This window comes from Lonchura striata, chromosome 7 (genome assembly GCF_046129695.1).
Source record: "Lonchura striata isolate bLonStr1 chromosome 7, bLonStr1.mat, whole genome shotgun sequence".
Classification (NCBI taxonomy): domain Eukaryota; kingdom Metazoa; phylum Chordata; class Aves; order Passeriformes; family Estrildidae; genus Lonchura; species Lonchura striata.
The window spans coordinates 22077681-22097748 of record NC_134609.1 but is presented as its reverse complement, the minus strand read 5'-3'; the positions used below and the strand labels follow the sequence as shown (position 1 = coordinate 22097748).

Genomic DNA, 20068 nt, shown 5'->3' with positions numbered 1-20068 from the left:
GATATGGAATTTATGCAAGATAACTACCCCAATTAAAAAAGCTGAAGTGGAATGAACAATCTGTTCTGTCAGTAAAAATAAAATCAGAAATCGTAGTAAACAGAGGAAAAGCAAAGCTTGTAATAACAATAGAAAGCACAAGCTAATACCGTGTTTGTTCTTTTGGGGTTTTGTGTGATGGTTTCTTTTAATGTCACAACAGTGATTATGGATATGAACGCCACAGCAATGGCCAGTGTTTACCAGCATTTTGGTATAACCCATCCTCCTTGTCAAAGGACTGCAGCCTTGGACAGAGTTACCTCAACAGCACTGGGTAAGTGTCTCCCCAGACTTTATTTAGCTAGAGCACCCATATGGATTTAACCCAATCACAACTACAGATTACACCTCCTGCAGATGTTTCAGAGCTGGCTGGGACACCTTCATCACCACCTCTGTTGGGTTGCACATCTGTCACTCCAGATCTCCATCATGTGTGGCCCAGGCTTTTCTCTGGAAGATGATGCCTTAAAAAATCTTGGGGGGCGACTGTAAGGTCAAATCATTAATGTTTATGAAAAGACTCCCCTTAAAATCCTGTGAGATCAGGTGAGGCAGAAACACTGGAAGATAAATTAGTGGAGAGAGATGGAACTGATGTGTATGTGAAATGAAGTAATAGATGGGCAGCTAGCCTGAAAGCTGACTGTTCTTTGGCCCTCTTGGAAGTCAGTGGAAGATGTAGTTTAAGTTGAGATCCTGGCAGATTTCATTTATAATGCAAGTGATTAAAGCAAACAAAGCAACCCAAGCTGTGTTTGGAGGGCTTGTACACTGAAAGATAGTCAGAATCTGATTTTTGCTTCCATTCTTATTGTTCTAGCCCTTGAGGGTTACATCTTTAGAGGCACTTATCTCACAACTAATAAGAAGTGGAGAAAGTGAGAAAAGTTGTTAAACTTTGCCCAACAGTGTAATAATTGAATACAATGCCATACTGTATGTGTGTGTGATTTATTTATAACTTTATCATTCTTTAACTTGTAACATATTATTTCATGGTTTGGGCAATTTATGGTACCTTATATGGTATTGGGAAGTGGGAATATTGCTGGAAATGATCACGTGCCATTAACAACAGTACGAGCTACTGGTGTGTTGGGCACACCAGGAGTGCTTGGCTGAGACAAATACTGAAATACATGTGGGAACCTTTGTTTCCTGCCAATTTCCTCAGTCTAAAGGCACCTGTTTCCAGTTAACCCTGCCGTGCTCCTTGCCAGCACCTGGCCCAGCTTTCCCCATCCCACTGCAGGTACCGGAAGGTTGTTTCCAACAACTGCACGGACGGGGTGCGGGAGCGCTACACGGCCAAGCCCCAGCAGTGCCCGGGCAAACCTCCGCAGGGGCTCCGCATCCTCACGGCCGACGGGCGGCTCACGGCCCAGCAGGGCCACAACGTCACCTTCCTGCTGCAGCTGGAGGAGGTAGGCTCCGTGTGACATTCGCCCCGCGTGCGTCCGAGTGGCACTCACGCCAGGAAAGATTTGCAAAGAGGTGAAGCAAGACAGGGCGGTATAAAGTCAGTCACGGCCAGGATGTAGCTGGGTGGAGTTTGCTCTAAAATGTGTGGACATGAAGGGGCTGTCATTGTGGTGCCCAGGGTGATGTCTGGGAGAAGTTGATAAAAAGTGGGAATTGGTATGATTTGGGAATTTCACAGGAGAACTGAAGACTGCAGGTTTGAATTCTGATGCTCCACCCTTTGTTTTTGAAACTGAATTTCCACTGACTTTAAACCAAAGATGACAAATAGTACATGTGCAGCTGGGTCCCCATCACACAAGTTGGTACATATTGTTTAGGTATTTATGGATGAAATCTCAAGATGTCCTCAGCAGGATTAAATCTGAAATTCATTGATATAGTGAAGCTGATCTGGGTTCTGATCTGTGTTTTAATTATATCTGTAACTTAACTTGGTATTTCATTGTTCTGCTTCCTCCATTCCTGAAGCCACGGAAAAAAAAGTATTTAAATCTTTTCACCTCTTTTTTTTTGTTCAGCACTTCTCTATTTGTGTTTGATTGCTGGTGCACAAGCAGGAATATTCACGAAGTAGCAGTCTTCTCTTTTTCCCTAATCTAATTTTATTTCTTTAAACTTCTATCCCTTTTCTTTCTTACTGGCCAATAAATCTTAAAACAAATATGCTTTAACACCAAGGAACAATCCCTTTATAGTTTAGAGTATTCAAGGTACAAGGTACATCCCTTTTTAATTTAGAGTATAGTTTAGAGTATTCAAGGAAATCACTTCTGACCCTCTCCATAGTAAATGTCATCTCTGAGGAAAGAATTTTTTTTACATCTCTATTATTGATACTTTCCCCAGGAAACGGGTGTCCTGATTTGTAAAGGCAATACCATATGATAAATCATATCTAATCTGAAGCAGTTTTTGACCCGAATGTTTATCTCCTCCAAAATATGGTCATTGTATTTCAGTACTGACAGTCATACAGCATTGCTACTGTGGTGCTATAATAACAGCGTGAACATATAATTTCACCTGATTAAATTATTGATTTCTGCATTTAAAGATGAAAAGGAAGAGGCTCAAAACAAGAGTCAAGTCTCCAGGCTTAAAAAATAAAAGTAAAAAAAAAGCACACTTTACATCACCTTTCTCTACTGGGCAAAGTTTTAAAACAGACAGGGAGAAGGAGATGGATAATCTGAATAGCCAGTCACAAAACTATCAAAGAATTATGCCAGTAGAGGGAGAGACAATCACCCACAGTGTGGGAAACTCGGGACAAATGTCCTGGTCTTTCCTCTGTGAGTGCTTCAGCTCACAGATCATGTAAGAGCCCTGACCACTTTGTCACAGGGACCTGCTTTGCATTGTTCTGTCTCTTTTGTTCATTCTGATCTTTTCTGGCAGCTCTGCTTCAGTGTGCACCAGAGTCTGGAAGCAACACCTTCTCCAGTATGAGATGGAGCCTGTGCCATGCTTGGTGTCAAGAAGTGCAGAACAGATGTTTTGATGAGTGAGTGAGTCAGTTCTGAGGAGATCTAAAGGGAGCTCTTCTTCCAGTGTATCTGATAAGGAAGAGGTTAGGAATTGCTTTGAGGGGTGAAGCAGTATTGATCAGCCGCCAGCCTTTCCAATTACTCTCCCTGTTAGATGAATCTTGACCTCCTGCTCCTAGATTTGTCAACTTAAAGAGCAACCAACAAAACCTTTGGGTGAAATATTCAACAAAAAGGAATATTTGCCCAGTTATGTGCAAACCCTAGGGGAATAAAATGTAGTTGAAGCAGCAACACTGTGTGTACACTAAACCATTTACCAATTTAACTGTTCAGTGACAAGAAAACATCACTCACTAGAAAAGTTAAACAACCCATCAAAAGACCAAGCATCCTTTTATAAAATGGGTATTGATTTCACAGAATAATTGAGGTTGAAAGGGATCTCTGGAGATTGTTTAATCCAACCCTGCTTCTCAAAGGGAAGTTCCTTTCCCTTGCATACAAGGCAGAGGTATCACAAGACAAGAATTTGCCAATTTCTGTTTAGTTCTGCCCTGCACAGGTGTATTGCACATTACAATCCAGGATGATCAGTATCCAAAAAATCTATGCCACTTCATTTTAACTGAGGCAAAGACATCAGGAAAGTTAAAAAGGGCATCTTTTCCTGCAACAGAATGTGAAAAAAGTCTATCCTCTTCAACTCTTGCCCCCTGGAGTGGGGGGCAGTATTTTAAGAGTGCTACACCCTGGTGAGGACTCCTCCTTTAGTGTGGGTGACAGCTGATATCTTTCAGGGTGTGTGAAAAAGCAATGGCTTTTCCTTTTGCATCTTAATATCTCCTGTATCCCTCTGAGACAGTTTGTTTGAAGCCTTCAAATCTTCAGAGCTGTTTCATACACTGCAGCCTCCTGGCTCTCTTTTTTCATGCCCATGTTCCACTTGATCTTCAGGAAGAGGGAAAAGAAAAAAAAAAAAAAGATAAGCTGGTGAACCAAGGTACAAGAGTCTGTTTGAGATTTGTACTCCTGTTATCTTTCTAGGGCTTTCTGCTCCATCTAGGAATCCACCTGGGTTTGAAAAGAGGAACAAACTGCAGAAGCAGGTTCACTGGAGGCCCTGAACATTCACTGCGTCTCTGTAGTGGAGCAGATTGCTAAGAGGGCAGGGAGAGACAAATGACAGCAGTAAAAAGCTGATGTTTTCACTCAGGTGTGGGATGCAGGGGCAGGAACCCCAGCACAGTGTAGAGCCTGGTTGTGCCTGTAGTGATGCTGAGAGCCACGACTGTGCATTCTGACAAAAACATAATGTGAGCAAAAGATGCCTCAAGAGAAGCAAGGGCAAGGCATTCAGAAGTGTTCTGCTATTGAAGAAGACACAAAAGAAAATCATCACTGAAGTCTGTGCAAGTGGAGGGAGGGCAGGAGCCAAACCCAGGAGCACGCTGAGCATTGCTGATTTCTGAGAGCTGGGATTCTGGCCCAGTTTCTCTAACCCTGATTCACATGAAGTTTTCCTGTGAAGCATTTATATCTGGCAGCATATAAATAACATTTAAAGCAAACCTAACCAACAGGTCATATTTAAATCATCTGAAGATGATTTAAAGAATCTTTCAAAAGATTTCTAAGTCACCTGTCACCTTTTAGAATTTCTGTATGACGTCCTCTAAATTGCTTGCAAGGTCAAATTGCACTTCATATTTATGGAAACGTTTGGCCAGGTTATTTGTCCAGTTAATCTGGGTATAATCATCATGGTATTTTTAGTGGGTGACAATAGCCAGGAATCATCAATATTGCCTTTACTAACTATCATGTGTTACATTTTATGAAGTATTTTGGAAGTGTTTAACAAGCAAGGCATCATACTTAAGCTGGGAATGTTGCTCTTAAATTTCCATGAGTTATGCAGAATGCCAACAGCATTTTTGTCATTGCGTGACAGCACATGAGAAAATTAGCTATGCTTAAACGCAAATTTTCCATTGCTTAAACATGCTGCCAGTTAATTAAAAGGTTAATCCTTTGCCTTGGCCTGAGCTACATGCAGAGACCCAGGGCTGATACCTCTCACACTGCAGCATTCAACAAGAGCAGTTTCTCAGCCTAAAACTCTGAATCCTTGCTTTATTTTTGGATAGCAACAAAAGAAATCCAAAATGTGAAGTTACAAAGGCACTTTCCTACTTAAATTGTTCAACCCAACATCCTTGACATGTTTTGCTTCTCTGTTGTAGAAAATAGAGGGACTTTTTTAAAGTGTGTGTTGTTTCTGTGTGCCTTCCTGATCACATGGTCACGTAGATCTCTTGCCTGTCACAACCACAATTGTTATTTGTGTGTTAGAGTTATTTGTGTGAACATCAGACACTTGTGCTGCTGTGCTGCTTCAGCAGAGACTCTGAAAGCTGCAGCCTCCAGAGCAGCTCTGCCCAGCACAATGGCTTTCAAACTTGTTTCATCCCATTGCTCACACATCTTTGCTGAGGAAATGGATGGTAAAGACATTCAGGGCAGGAAGGTTCAGGGCTTTGACTGTTTCATTACAGATAATTCACAGAGAATCTGCCTCTTCTAATTTATTTTTTATCTTGATAAAATGACAGCAAAAAATCTTTGACATTCCAGGTCTGCCTCAGTTCTCACTTGGCAAAGTCACTCCACTGGGAGTAGATTTTGACTTGCTTTTAACTGCTTGCTGCTGCTGTGTGATGTTTGGATTAGACTAATGTGTGGGGAAAGCTAATTTGTTCCTACACTTCAGGCCAGAGGCTGCAATTCAGGCAATCTGAACTCATTCCTGAACCACACTCTGAGCTCCTTCTGCATGACCTTGAGTAAGAAACTTTAGCTTTCTGATGTTCTATTCCCTTCTGCCTCATACTCCCCATGCCTTGCATTTGTGTAGTGATTGCTCATAAATGCAGAGGACTCTCTCTTACCATGTGAACATACAAATGAAGCCCTGAATTTCCTAAAGACTGCCGTGGCTCTCTGTAATGACAATGTTTGTACATGGCTGTACAAGGTACACTGTGTCTTGGGTACATTTAATGAGCTTGGGGATCCTGCTGGGGGCACGATGCCATTACCTTTTCCCACCTCAGCACTATTATTTGGTGCAACTCAGTATTCAACTCAGCTGAAGTTTCTGGAGATGAGCTTAGCATTAGGATTGTTTTAATTGTTGACATACTCAAATTAAAGATGCAAAGCTAGTAGTAATTAAAAGCATAGTCTGTGGTTTTTTTTTTTTTGGCAGTATCCAACTGTGTTCCGTCTTTTGATATCACAAGTTTGTTAGTAATGATTACAGAAATATGAAGCCTTCATCCTAACTTTCAATGCACATGCTGAATCACGGTTGTTTATCTTACTAGCAGCACTACACTCCTGTAATAACACACAAATAACACAGTATGTACCCTCCCGTGTACCACTGTCATCTCAATTATAATTGCATTTTCTGATGAGGACAAGCTGGTTGGGAGAAATCAGAGCCTTTCATGCATTTTTAAATTCATTGTTGAAATTCCATGAAAATGTATGAAAGTGGACCTTGCCTTTCTAATAACACACAGCACTACAGTCTTGAAATGCACTTCCAGTCACACAAGTTGAATTATTCTGCATAATTCTGAGAGGCTGTTACTGATTTCTTTGGGGCACAAAAGATCCAGTACTGTAAAAAGAGCTCATAGCTGAGTTGAGCTGGCACAACTGGCAGTCAGGATGAATGATGTGATCAGTAAAATTCACTATTTGGTGTTGAAAAAGAAGTACATGTGAAAAGTATCAAGCTGTTTGCCCTGCTAAAAGGCACCTTTCTGTCCAGTTTCTGCTTTGAAAAATTAAGGCCATCTCTCTGAAAGCAGGGATTTGCACAGGAAAGCATGTTTTTAAGTTCTTGATAAAATTGGATCTGAGTATCTGGTAAAAAATAAGAAAATACTTTAAATAGATCTTGATTAAAGGTATGCCCTGTGTAGTCAGTAAAAAATATCTTTGATGAATGATTTCATTTGGTGCCAGGAAACTGCCAAAGAGGGAAAGGGGTTAATCTAAAGAAAGCACAATGAATTAATCCATGAAAACCTCCAACAGCAGCCGTGTCTGTTTCTTGCAAAGGATAATTAAATCTATTGTCAACATCTCTCAGGAAGACACAGAAGTTGGCACATAATTAAAGACTTAAAAATGAAATCTGAAACGTAGGAACCAAAATTAAAAACCTTGAGCTGTGTTTGTTCTGTTTTTTAATACTTCCATTTAGATACAAATACTGAAAGTCAATAAGGAAAATTCATTATTACAGTTTTCAGGGCAAGATTCCAATGGTGTGTTTGAGAGAAAGAATCCTGCTAGGAGGGGTCTCGTATCTCACATCCACCAAAATATTGGAATTTGCATAAAAGTAATCAAAATATACAACTATTGTTGCAAACTGTATGGGATGTTTGGTGATATACACTGAGGCAGGAAGCTTCACAGAGTTTTTGGTAACGTTGAGGTCTTGTGTGCTCTCGAGGCTTCTTTGGTCAAGATGCAGGAAAAAGGTGCACTTGGCTTAGGAGGCAGGACCAGGAAGGAGGGAGAGAGGAATATTTTGTATATACTTGAAAAAAAACCTGGAAATTTAATGAGAAAATCCCTTAGAAAATAGTAAATTTCTGATTTACATTTTAGTAACTAGTGTTGTCTAGGTAGGTAAAGGGTTTAATATGGGGCCTCAGAAACTTGTTTTTAATTATGAGGGCTTCTTTTCAGGATAAAAGTTCTTAAGGCTCAGCATATGTTTAAGCCTTTAGCTGCACAAAAACCCTTATCAAGACTGCAGAGAAAGGGGTTAATCTAAAGAAGACACAATTAATTAATCCATGAAAACACTCCAACAGCAGCAGTGTGTCTCCTACAAGTAATGCAGGGAGTTTTGCATCTGCCTAATTTGGGCTAAAAGCTTCAGAAAAATCCTATTGTGGAGTACTGAGCTTGACAAAATAAAAAGGAGAAGCTGGAAAAAGCAACAGGAGGGTTTTTTGCAAGATGTATGGATAGACATCAAATTGTTACAGAACAAAACTTCTCTTGGTAAAACAACCCCTTGCAACTGGCTCTGGAGAGATGCTGGAGACAAGAGACAGTGACAGCTGGGTTGGTTTAAGTCAGATGTGGATTGTGTGGGAAAGGTTTGGATTTTGGCTCATCTGCTTTCTCTTCCTGTCTTACTCTGCCCGTGCTCTTACCTGGCACAGATAAAATATTAGGATAACTCAAAACACAGTCTCTTTGTTTTTGTGACTTTTCTCTCCCAGTTCCTAAGCTAGAATTTTTAATGTCAGATTTCCAAAAGGTGGCATTTTCAGAGGAGTGTTATAGCCTGGATCTTACTCAGTGGAAAATGTGTTTCCAGTTCAAAGGGTTTTAAAACAGGAAAGGCCAAGACAAGTAAGGGTGGGAAAACAACAGCTGAAGCTTTTCTCTAATTAGATTTTCAGAGGTTTCTGTCATCATCTTCTCTACCTAGGAATTGAAATCTAAATCTTGCATGCCTTAGAAATGGTTCCTTTCCTTGGCTACACCTGTAGACAATGTGAGTTTCATGGCTGTGGACAAAATGAAGACAAGAGGAGAAAAAGGTCATTAGAATACAAATTTTGACAGTTGCAGAAATTAGGCTATTCTGTCACCCTTTTCATCTTCTGCTGCTGCTGCCTCAGATACGTGGAGGAATATTGCACGACCTGAAACAAACTTCAACTGTTTGGCTTTGCAAAACTTCATCTGCATGGCCTTGAATATCCTCAGAGCTGGTAAATCCAGCAGCGTCACTATGGTGGCACACTTTTAACCATGTGAAAAGCTTTTGTCCCAGCAGCATGGCTTTACTGTTCAAACACATCATCTCCTTTTGAGTAGGAAAAGACAACTAAAACCCTAATAATGATGGACCTGGAGGAACTGGGAAAGCATTGAAGGGTACTTCAGAAATCTCTCTATTTGGTCTGTGTCCAGTACTGGACTTGAGATAAGAATAGACTCCCCCTGAAAGATGTTCAGAGGCCATGTGTGTTCACTTCTGGCTCTGGAAGCAAATCCCATTTGGTGTCTTCTGTTGACTCAGTCAAACAGACATGAGTGCCCAAAGCACTGCATCATGTTTGACACATATTTCTAATAATTCAGGTCAACAAAGCTCAGAACTCTGTTCTTAAGACCATTTCCCCTGTCACACCTTCAGTTTGGGATTCTCCACAACAGAGCAACACAGTTATTTTTGTCTCATCTATTTGGAAGCAACAGAGATTCCAGCAGGGTGCCAGGGCAGTGTAAAAACAACTTTAGTCTATTAAAAGGGAGCATCTGGGAAAATTTGTTGCTCTTGCCACCATCAGGTATAGCTCTGCTCCTTTTGCTTTCCATTCAAGCAAGCCTTCACTATTTCTGCCTTCACAACAAGTTATAAAAAGACTGAGAGAACATGAGGAATATAAAAGTTCTGTTACAATTTCCTTTTATAGTCACATACATTCACATCTCTTTCTGGTGTGGATACCTGCCTGATGCCATCCAGTCACATGGGTACCTTTCATTCCAGAAGGGAAGCTGGGCATCCAGGGGGCTGTTTATCTCTCAAAGGAAAACAGGGAGAAAAAGGAAGAAAGAAAAGGAAGAGGAAACAAACCCAAAGTAAATGAAATGTCATTTCAGCCAATTTTTTGACAGGTTATTAATGATCAGCTATTAATTTTCCATCATTCCAGATAGTGGCCACTGCTTCAGTGCACCAGGCTGGGGAGGTGCTCCACAGCAGTAGCCAGCAAGTGTGAAAATAGCCAGCATGAGCACCATGCAGAGCCAGAGAGGGATTTCCTAGGGAGTGAGGGTGCTTAAAGGTAAGGCAAGATGCTGCATCTTACATGAAAGGGAGAGATCTTTAGCAGCCCTGGTTGTTTGACAGGTCAGTGCAGGCTGTTTCTCTGGCACATCTGACCTTGTTACTATTCTCTGGTTGGCCTCGGTCACCCCACTGACCCTGTCTCTCAAAAGCCAAACAGAATCTGTTTTATCCTTTCTCTTCCACCACAGGGAGACCTCCAGAGATCCCTCATCCAGGTGGATTTTGGAGATGGCATCGCTGTGTCATATGCCAACCTCAGCTCAACAGAAGATGGGATCAAGCACATCTTCCAGAACGTGGGCATATTCCGAGTGACCGTGCTGGTGGAAAACAGCCTGGGTTCTGACAGCGCTGTTCTCTACCTGCATGTAACGTGTATGTATCTTCATGCCCCCTGCTCGCTCCTGGTTTTCTTTTATAGAAATCTTACTTGTAGCTAGAGGTGACATTTGGAATTTGGCAGCTGAGTCCAGACTGGTGGGAAATGATGAGTGTTCACCTGTCCTCCAGACAGACTGTTGATTCCAGACTGAGAGGAAACATAGATTGATTAAGGTTGGAAAAGATCTCTAAGATTAGAGAAATTAGACTTGATAGTATTATATGAAATTAGACTCAATAGATTATAAGCAATTAGACTCAATGGTCTAAAAGAAGAAAAGAAATTAGACTTGATAGATTATAAGAAATTTTACTCGATAGTCTAATCACTAACTTTTACTTTTTAAGTCATGTTTTACCTCTAGTTTTGGGTAGTCTAATTTGGGATGCCTCAAAGGACTGTCCAGCCCTTTCTGAAATGTACTTTCATTATCAAGCCTACATTTTCAAAACAACAAAGACACCCAGGGATCTTTAATGACTTTTAAGAGCTTTGAATTCTACTTTGTGCATGTTTTGCTCTCTAATGAAACACACCCACCTCTGGGATGGAAACCAGTGCTTTTCAGTGTTTCTGTTGTCATAGGAACCAAAATCTTTGTATTAAATAGTACTGCAAAAAAAATATATCCTCACATTGCTTTTCTGCTATTCTTTTTAACATTTTCATACTTCATATGTGTCTGATTTACAACTGAAACATATCCAACAAGTTCTTGGATAAAACCAATATTGTATCCTTTCATATTTATTCCAGCACATGGTTGTGAACCCAAAGGTCAATCTATTTATCAAAATTTTGTAACATTCCTAAGGGATTTTGTTTGGGGACGTAATTTTCTATATACAGTAGGGTTTTTTTATTTGTTATTTATGTTTTCACTGTGTGCCTCTGTGCCAGATTAACTGAGAAAAAAATAAATTCCCAAACCTGAAGTTATGTTTACAGAAATATTGTTTACCATCTACCAAACTAACTCTACATACTGTGTAGATGATTTGGCATATTCCCTACACTTTACCTCTAGTTTTGGGGTTAGTTTACACAGCATGAAAGCAGCTGCCTTTTCAGGGTAGGAAAGCAGCTCTTTAATGGAGAACCAGTGGGAGCCAGGAGTGTGGGAGATGGGATATTTATGAAGGAGGACTAGAGGAGCAGGAGCAAATATCCACCTGAATGTCCCCCTTCAAAAACACCTTGGCTTGGCAAGTGTCCAGCCTTCACTCACTCATGGTGTCTTTCTACAGCTGCTGTAAATAATTTTCTTGAGATGTTGAAGGCTTATAAACCATTTTGATTGTTTAAGCTGTACAAGAAATAAACAATATTCAGATTTGTTTGTGTGACTTAGCAGCTGACAGTGTATGTTTTTGTGTTTTGCATAGGTAATGCCAGCACAGGATTTAAGCACTGAGTGATCATTGCAGCTAGGCCCAGATTATGTGTGCCAGACTCCCTGGAGAAGTGACAGCTCTAAGGGATATGTCTCACCTTTCTCTACACGACAAGAATTAGGGACTGCTGAACAGGTTACAAATGAGCATGGTGCCACTCAGACTAGCAATAGACTTGCTGAAGACAGGGATGTACAGTAGATCCAGCCCCCTCCAGAGTATAACACCCTGATCCACAAAAGCTTCTAAATCCTGTTTGAAAGCTTGCATTGCCACTCAGCTCTCTGATGAGTATTCTGCTTGGGGTGTTGGAGCTTGTCCTTTGAGGAGTTTTGCAGAAATATCTGTCCTTAAAATAGACACGCACACTGTATTGTAAGATCCACAGACAAGCAATGTGCAGCCTGAACATCCAGAGTTCTAGGAAGAGCTACAAACTGAGTGATCCCGGGTTACAGGGTTAATAAATGAGTGTCTGCAGCCAGGTCTGGGCCTTCCAGCACCTTCCTTACCTGTGCCCAGCACTCTTCCTGCAGGAAAAAACTGCAGGCGCTGAACCTCAGTGCTTGTGGCCTCAAAAATAAAAGCAATCCCATGCTCTCCTCATCCTGCTGCAGCCAGTGCACAGAAGCAGTGCCTTTCCTGCAGTTGCTCCAGGGATCCAGAAATGAAGGTTACTGTGAGACAGGAGCATTTTGAGTTGGATGGACAATATAAACTGTTGTATGTAAACTGCTCAAGCCAACAGCCTGTCTCTTAGCTGTCCTGAAATATCAAAATTTTCTTCTGGAAAGTTAGTTACGGATATGCCTGCATGCTTCAAAACAACATCACTTGTGCAAGTGAGCCTTTTGAGGACCTTCTCCCTTTCAGTTTTCTGGAGCTTGTACAGTATTTTTTCCCCTGAGACAGGTGAGGGCCATAGCCCTGCATGAAGCTCAGAAATTAATCTTGAATTCTCTTCAAGCTTACCTGGGAGAAAGCAGTCTCCTAGCAGGGGGGCCTATCCAGAGTGAGCTATCTCCATCTGCTGGCCAGATAATAGCTCAGCTTTTTTAGCATCCTTGACCCAGCTGTGCTGGGAAGTGCTCAGGCAGAGTTGGGTTGCTTGAGCCATTCTTTCATATCCCTTTCTAGCCATTGGGTGGGGAATGTCCAAGGAAGTGCTGGCCACTCTCTGCCATATAGGATCATTTGAGATCTGTTCAGAGCAGTGATGCAGTAATGTTGGGGAATATCAGACTTTTCATGGGCTCCATCATTACAGTTGTCACTGCATTTAGCTGGGAAAATTGCTGTTTTTCAGGTCTTAGGGTCTTGCTGAAAGCAGGAACAGCATGGTGATGGAAACGGATCTGAGCAGGAGGATGCCATTAAAATCACAAGGGTGAAATTGTGGCACCTCTTGAATTTCCAAGAGTGTTGACTACTGCTTATAAATGGAAAAGTAAGCCATGTATAGCAGGCTTTGGTTAATCTGATCATGGATAACTCTTAATTGGGCTGCTTCAGCTTAAGCAGTGGCTGTGTCTACAATCCAGGGAAAGATGCATTTCAGTAATAAATCAGGAACACTGTCCTTATTCTGGAATTGTTTATACAGTCTGATTTGGGAGAGGTTTTTTTCTTCACTCTGCCTATTGTGTTATACAGGATGCTTTCTCCAGAGTATGGTGTTCATTTAGGCTGAAAAGCAAGGTCTAAGTGGTGATTCATGAATGGAGTATATCCTTGAAAGATTCTCCCTGGAAATACATAAAATTCTTCAGCAATGCATCTGAACTCCATATGAACAATGCAAGGCTGTGGCTGTGGTTCTCATCTCTGGGGAGCTCACAGACAGAGGATGTGTAGATGTGGCCTTATTTGTTTAAGGAACCCACGTCCTCATGTGACCTGAGGTTTCTTTATTTTTCTTTCCCTGTCACTCAGGACAATTGCTTTGTTCTCTTGATGAACAGTCAGAACACATTTTAAAAATAATCTATAGAACAAGATTTAACAACAAAGGCCCATCTGTTTCCAGAAGATGGGAAATGTGTAACCCTGGGCATAATGTCACTTGTCGAATGAATTATGTTCTGTTTATACTGAAGAAATAAAACAGTTTATTGATGAAAAGGAGGGAGTATAAAGTCACAATAAAATGCAGGCACTCAGTGAATAGCTGCCTTCAGAAAGAGTTTCTGCTGAAGTTCACCAAATCATAGCAGTTTTCCAGCAAAGATGCTTCATGTCTACTGAAGCCCTTTGTCCTGCACATTCTTATGTCTTCCCAGTGAAGGCCACATTCACACAACAGGGCTCTGTCCCTACTGTAAAGTCATATGGGCTTCTGACTTGATGACATTTATGCAGTAGAGTGTCCCAGGTTTTTCAGCTCCATGTACAGGGGTGGCTCCTGTTCTCTAAGAAACAGATTTAAGCCTTTCTCTCTAGAAATGCTATCAAGCCAAAACATTCTGTCACATCCCATGGTGATTTAGGAAAGACTTTTCTTCCCTAAACCAATGGATATTCCACCCAGGTTGACTTTTCAGATGGAGAGAGAACTCACCTACTGTTTCTGTTTCTGCAGGCCCCTTGGAACACGTCCACTTATCTCTACCCTTTGTCACCACGAAGAACAAGGAGATCAACGCCACAGCAGTGCTGTGGCCAAGCCAAGTGGGAACACTTACTTATGTCTGGTGGTTTGGGAACAACACAGAGGTTTGTAGTCCTGATTGACTGAGCTCAATAACCCTGGAGGAGCTCTCTGACAGAAGAGGGAGGGAGAGAGGGATCTGGGAATGCTTCTATATAGTCACATATGCAAGAAAATGATAAACCAAATACTGAAATGCTAATGGGCCTTGGAGGTACCGACATGGAAATGTAAGTAGTGCTTTGTGTTTGTGGCTGTGACTTAGCTGCAGGCTTTATTGCTATTTCATGCAAGCTGCCAATAGGATTCTTCCTTAATTCCATCCAAGGTGAACACATTAACCAAAATCTGGAAGAGTTTCTACTGCTTCTTTTCATCCTCCTTTCTTCAGTAACAAGAAGAAAAAAAAGTAGGGGCTTTGGAAGCTTTTTTTTAGGGAAGCAACCTTCCAAGCTGAAGCTGTTTTTATATCTGGAACTGACCTATGCTGAGCCCCAGGACCCTTTGCTAAACCACATGTGCAAAAGGAGCGTATTATCATGTGCTATGGGTGGATTAAATGGTTCCCAACACTCCTCCCTACCCCAGGGCTCTGCTCAGTATCACGTTCTGCTGCCTCTGTGCTTGCAGTCTTGGTAAATGTGCATGGACATTAGAACTGTTACTTCATGTATAATTGTGGCTAAAGTACCCAGAAACCCTAATTAGTTTCTGAGGGGAGAGGTTGTCATGGATTTTGTAGAGCCAAGAGGGACCTTCATAATCACACATTGTTCTCTTCTGTATAATGCAGATTGTAAAGTTTGATCAATACCTTCTGCTTTATTTAACTTTTTGTGACTAGGGCAGGACCCGACTTTTTGTTGTTGTTGTTGTTGTTGTTGTTGTTTTGCATTAATAATTTTCCTCAGATGATAGAAAATGCACTGCTTCTCCTTCTGACCATCTCCTCCAACAATTTCCCCACAGCTAATTATTCTGAGCTTTGAACTCATGCACCGTGTTTGTAGTCTGAATTTATCTAGTCTGGGATTCAAGCTGTTGGATCTTGTTATGCCTTTTTGTGTAGATTAAAGAACTTTGTACTATCAGCAATCATCTCCCCCTAGAGGTACCTACAGGCTGTGATTGTCACCTTTTAACCTTCCCTCTGATCTCCTGAGCTCTTAAATGATCAGAGTTGGTCGAATTCTATTTTCATTGAAGTGTAGGTTTTACTATAGACCACAATGGCAACAGTTTGACTTAAAACTAGGTGCTTTGAAGATCTCTCCCAGAGTTCATGAACAAGTGAAAAGAGAAGTCAAGGCAGAGTCTGCTAGAGGACATAACTCATTGATGAACTTGTTCACAGCTGAAGGGATCTGTGTCCTCTCAAGCATCAGTAATTAACAAAAATGATGTGTCTGTATCTAAGGATAACATGGGACAGCAAATGTGAAATCTTAATTTGGCTGGTTCTGTGACAACCCCCTTGAGTCACCTTAAATAAAGCACTTAGACTAGATTTAGGAAAGGAGGGTGCTACCTGAGCAGTGAGTGTTGCAGGCCTTTATTTCAGGATCTGGGCCTCTCTGGGGAGTGAGCAAAGGTGGGCATTTTAACATGGAATCCAAAACAACCAACATGCACTGGAATCTTACATAATGGAAATTATAGGTAACTTATTCTGAGCTTCAGGAGGACATCCCTGTCTGGGATTTGTGTGCTGTCTCTAGGAAATCAGCTGCCATGTCACAGGGCCTGAGTCTGAAATTTCCAATCTGGAGCTCCTCAAACCATCCCAATAGGTTAGAGAGCCAAATTATTTTTTCTTTTCCTTTCCAGACAAATTAACTGAATTTTTCCTTTTATGATGTATTTGCAGCCACTGATCACATTGGAAGGGAGCATCACATTCACATTTTCTGTGGAAGGGATGAACACCATCACTGTTCAGGTCTCAGCAGGAAACACCATTCTTCAGGACACAAAGACTATTGCAGTGTATGGTGAGTTCTTCCCCTTTTATTTCACACAGGATTCTCCATAGTCAACATGTAGAGAGCCAGGTTAGCTGGCAGCAGCAACAGGTCTTTATTCCAGAATGCTTTGGGTGAGATTAAAAATTTAATTCCAGTGTTGCCAGTGCACTGTAGTATCTCTGAAGGCCACTGATTGACATTAGTGCAGACTGACATGATTGCAGAACACTGATCTCCTTCCCAGAGCCCTCTGCATGGGCTCCATCACTCTTTGATCATCCTACATGATTGTCAAAATGTTAGTTTTGCAAGCTGGTTTTCCCCCTTCTTGGCCAGCAGAGGCCTCTTAACTCACACAAAAGCTGCTCAGCTTGAAAGATAAATCAATGCTGTGTGCTGCAGTTCTGCACAGAAATCTGTACTGATTTGACATTGTTCTCATGTGTTGGGGCACACAAATACCATATAGTGTAGATGGAGCCTGAAATCCACTGGGAATCCCAGTGAGTTTTAGCTAGTAGTGATCAATGTGGGCAGCTCTGTTAACACCAGGAGAGATTAGGTACATTTTCCAAGGCTAGTACTCTCCCCATATTTATCCCTATTCTCTTCCAATTAAGATCTCTAAAGTTTGGGGCTCATCTGTGAGTCCAGTCACAGTTTTCTACACAGGGTGTGCTTGCTCCAGAAGTCAAAATGAAGGTAACATTTCATTTACATTCCCAACACAGCTCCCTTTGCAGTGCTATTCATCCACTCAAATAAGGACTGATCACTTGTTCAGCTCCAAGGCACTCAAGTGATGAATCTCTCAGATTCTCCACATCTCTCACTGAGTATCTCAGGTGCACACTGCTGGATTCCCTCACAGTCTGTGCACCATCTGCAAAGTGATTAAGCAAAACATGAGCTGCACCAGGTTTCAGAAGGTTCTGCCCCTCATTTGGCATTAAGGCATTTCAGTCTTTACTCATCACTCTGTCATTGTATCTGCAGAGAAATTTCAGTCCCTGAGGTTATCATTCTCTCCAAACCTCGATGACTACAACCCAGATATCCCAGAGTGGAGAAGGGACATCAGCAGAGTAGTCAAGAGAGCTCTGGTGGAGGTAAGCTGTGTGCACAGCCTTGTTACAAGGGCTCTGGTTCCTGATTTGTCCCTTCATTAGGACTGGATCAGCTGTTCTCTCAAGGTGTCTTTTTGTTTCCATCACCCAGAAATGGAAAACTGACACTGTTTGAGGCCAACATCCTAAATTTTAGACAGGTGAAGTGATCTCATTCTGTGACAATCTGCTGCTCAGAGTCAGCCCTCAGTGTAAAGCAACACTGTTGGAATTGCAGATATGCTGTAGAAAACTTGAGAGACCAAAAATTAAACAAATTTACTACACAGAAGAACACCAGAGCAAGTACTTTAAGTCCTTCATATAGCATGAGTTTCACAGGGCAAGATTGGATGCTCATTTTCTCTGAAGTTCCTTCTTTAACTATGGAACATAATGTCACAAAAATACTCTAGTGTAGCTGAAGATTTGCATTTGAAATTGAAGAGGTAAGAAGAGTTAGAAGAGATAGCTGGGGTTTCTCACCTCAATGGAAAAATAGTGCAAGGAATTGTTTGAAATACTGTTTCTCCTTTTTTAAAAACAAAGATTCTCAGATTTTGAAAGGACAAAAGGCTTGTCAATGTTATTAGCAAGCTTAAGTGTTATTTGTGGCATCATCTGTCCAAAAACGCTAGAAAAACTGCACTAATCAGTTGCACAAACCTGTCTAGATTGTTTCTGAGATTTTTTTCTGATATTTTGTTAAAAGACATGAGGAAAGGGAAAAAAGGAGCATTTTTCTGAAGCTTAATCTTCTGACGTATTTATAGCTGTATGAAGTATTCAAGGATCCATTTATCTTCAGGATGAATTTTCAGAATATAAACATCTCAATAAAGCAAAACCAAACCATAAAAAAAGAAGAATTGTAAAACCACAGTACCAAGGCTACATTCCAAAAGCAGAGCAGTGAAAACAAAGAGTCTTTTCGTTATTTGATTGAAAAAATAAAAATTGATAGCTAATTATCCATCTTTATACAGCTAAATGATTCACCTTAAACAAGCCTTTGTGAGAAGTTCATGTAAAAATTAAAGATAAACCCAGTAGATTTCTACAGCAATTAAGTAAAAGGTATAAAAATGAGTCAAATAACTAAATAATTCAATAGGAAATTATAGCTGTGCTATAGAATTTTTATGAACTTTTATTAAAGTATTATATTCTTATTACAGAATATCATCAGACCAGGATGAAATTCTGCCTACAAAATTATAGTTCTGTACTAAAATCTGATCTTCACTCTGAGTAGGGATAATTTCATATTATCACAAAATATCCTATTTCTTGTTTTGATCATAATTATTTGCTCGCGTCATTGATTTTCTGATTACTGTCTCCCACTTCTGAAAAAAATTGTTCCCAGCCTCTGAAAATGAAGGCAATACTGTGTCTTAAGTCTTGAGACCTTAAAGCAACCTGTTAGGCAAGCACAAATAATGTAAGCCCTGGCTTCACAGAATACTCATAAAGAATATGAGATATTCTTTATGTATTGATAAGGGTTTTTTCTAAATCCACTTCACAAAACAAAGTGAAATAAAAAGGGAGCAAAGGCACATGCTTTTCCTTGGTGAGTGGTAGAGGGGACTCCCGAGGGCTTTCCCCAGACTGTCAGCAGTCACACTACGGTTATCCACAGGACAGGCTCAGAAAATGGTGATTTATGATCAGTTTTGCTGACCCTTTGTCCTGTACCCACCATTTCCTCCAATGAGCAACTCCTCCCTGTCTTTGCTCCTGAACTACCGTGGAGAAGAATTCCTGAGATTTAGGTAAAGTTAATGTGTGAGAGGCTTCCAAGTCCTTACTGCAAGGGAATCTCTGTGGTCCATCTGTGATCTGTCCTTGTATCTGAAGGCACTTTTTTCCCCACTCTTTAAATGTGACCATCTAAATTCAGCATTTGAAAACTTCAGGTTAAATCAAAACCTTGAGATTTAAGTGTCTTTGGTGGATAATACACAACAGAAAGGCAAAGGAGGAAGATTTATCAAATTATGTTTCTCCTTCCTTTGGCTAGCAAAACTTCCTGAGGGCCAAACTTAAGTCCTTTTCTGGATAATAACTCAGCAATCTGATTGTGTAGCATCAGCTTAAACATAAGATTGGAGATGACCCTGGTAGTAATGCCTTTAAGGTACTTTTTTTCTGAATTTTTTCTAATGTGTCAAAAATTGTGATATTAAAATCCTAACTTAAAAATTTCAGCCCAGGAAACGTATGAGATACACCCTACATGGTGAAAGTACTGTGGTGCCTTAACGAAGAAGCTCCCTGCATTCAGTGCCATCCACACTGTTTCTGTCTCCATTATTTCTCTGTATCAGGCTACAGGTATTTCCAGCAAGCACGTTCTGGTTGCAGTGCTCCCTGGCCTGCCCACATCTGCTGAACTCTTCATTTTACCATATCAAGATGCCACAGGAGAAAAAAAAAGAACAGCAGCAAACCTAGAGCAGGTATGGTGTCCATTACTTGGAAAAGTGTATGTGTATGCATTTCTGTGTATATATATATATATGAAATACCTATACCTGTATGTATATGGGATTTGTGTATGGTTAGAACTGATAATTATGGTAAAAATGCATCTCATTCACTGGGGTACATGTTACACACTACATCCTCTTTAGGGTTTTTTTTAT

General features: G+C 40.8%; 1 protein-coding gene across 3 annotated transcripts in view; it reads left to right on the top strand.

The window, feature by feature from the left end:
* The window catches only part of LOC110473608 (VPS10 domain-containing receptor SorCS1), a 259139-nt gene that overhangs the window by 221407 nt on the left and 17664 nt on the right, over positions 1-20068 (top strand). For all 3 annotated transcript variants that reach the window (XM_031505274.2, XM_077784683.1, XM_077784682.1), the window contains exons 17-23: positions 203-316; positions 1298-1469; positions 10113-10299; positions 14279-14412; positions 16215-16338; positions 17308-17420; positions 19751-19882. In XM_031505274.2, the coding sequence (XP_031361134.2) occupies positions 203-316; positions 1298-1469; positions 10113-10299; positions 14279-14412; positions 16215-16338; positions 17308-17420; positions 19751-19882 (976 nt within the window). The remainder of the gene's footprint in view (positions 1-202; positions 317-1297; positions 1470-10112; positions 10300-14278; positions 14413-16214; positions 16339-17307; positions 17421-19750; positions 19883-20068) is intronic.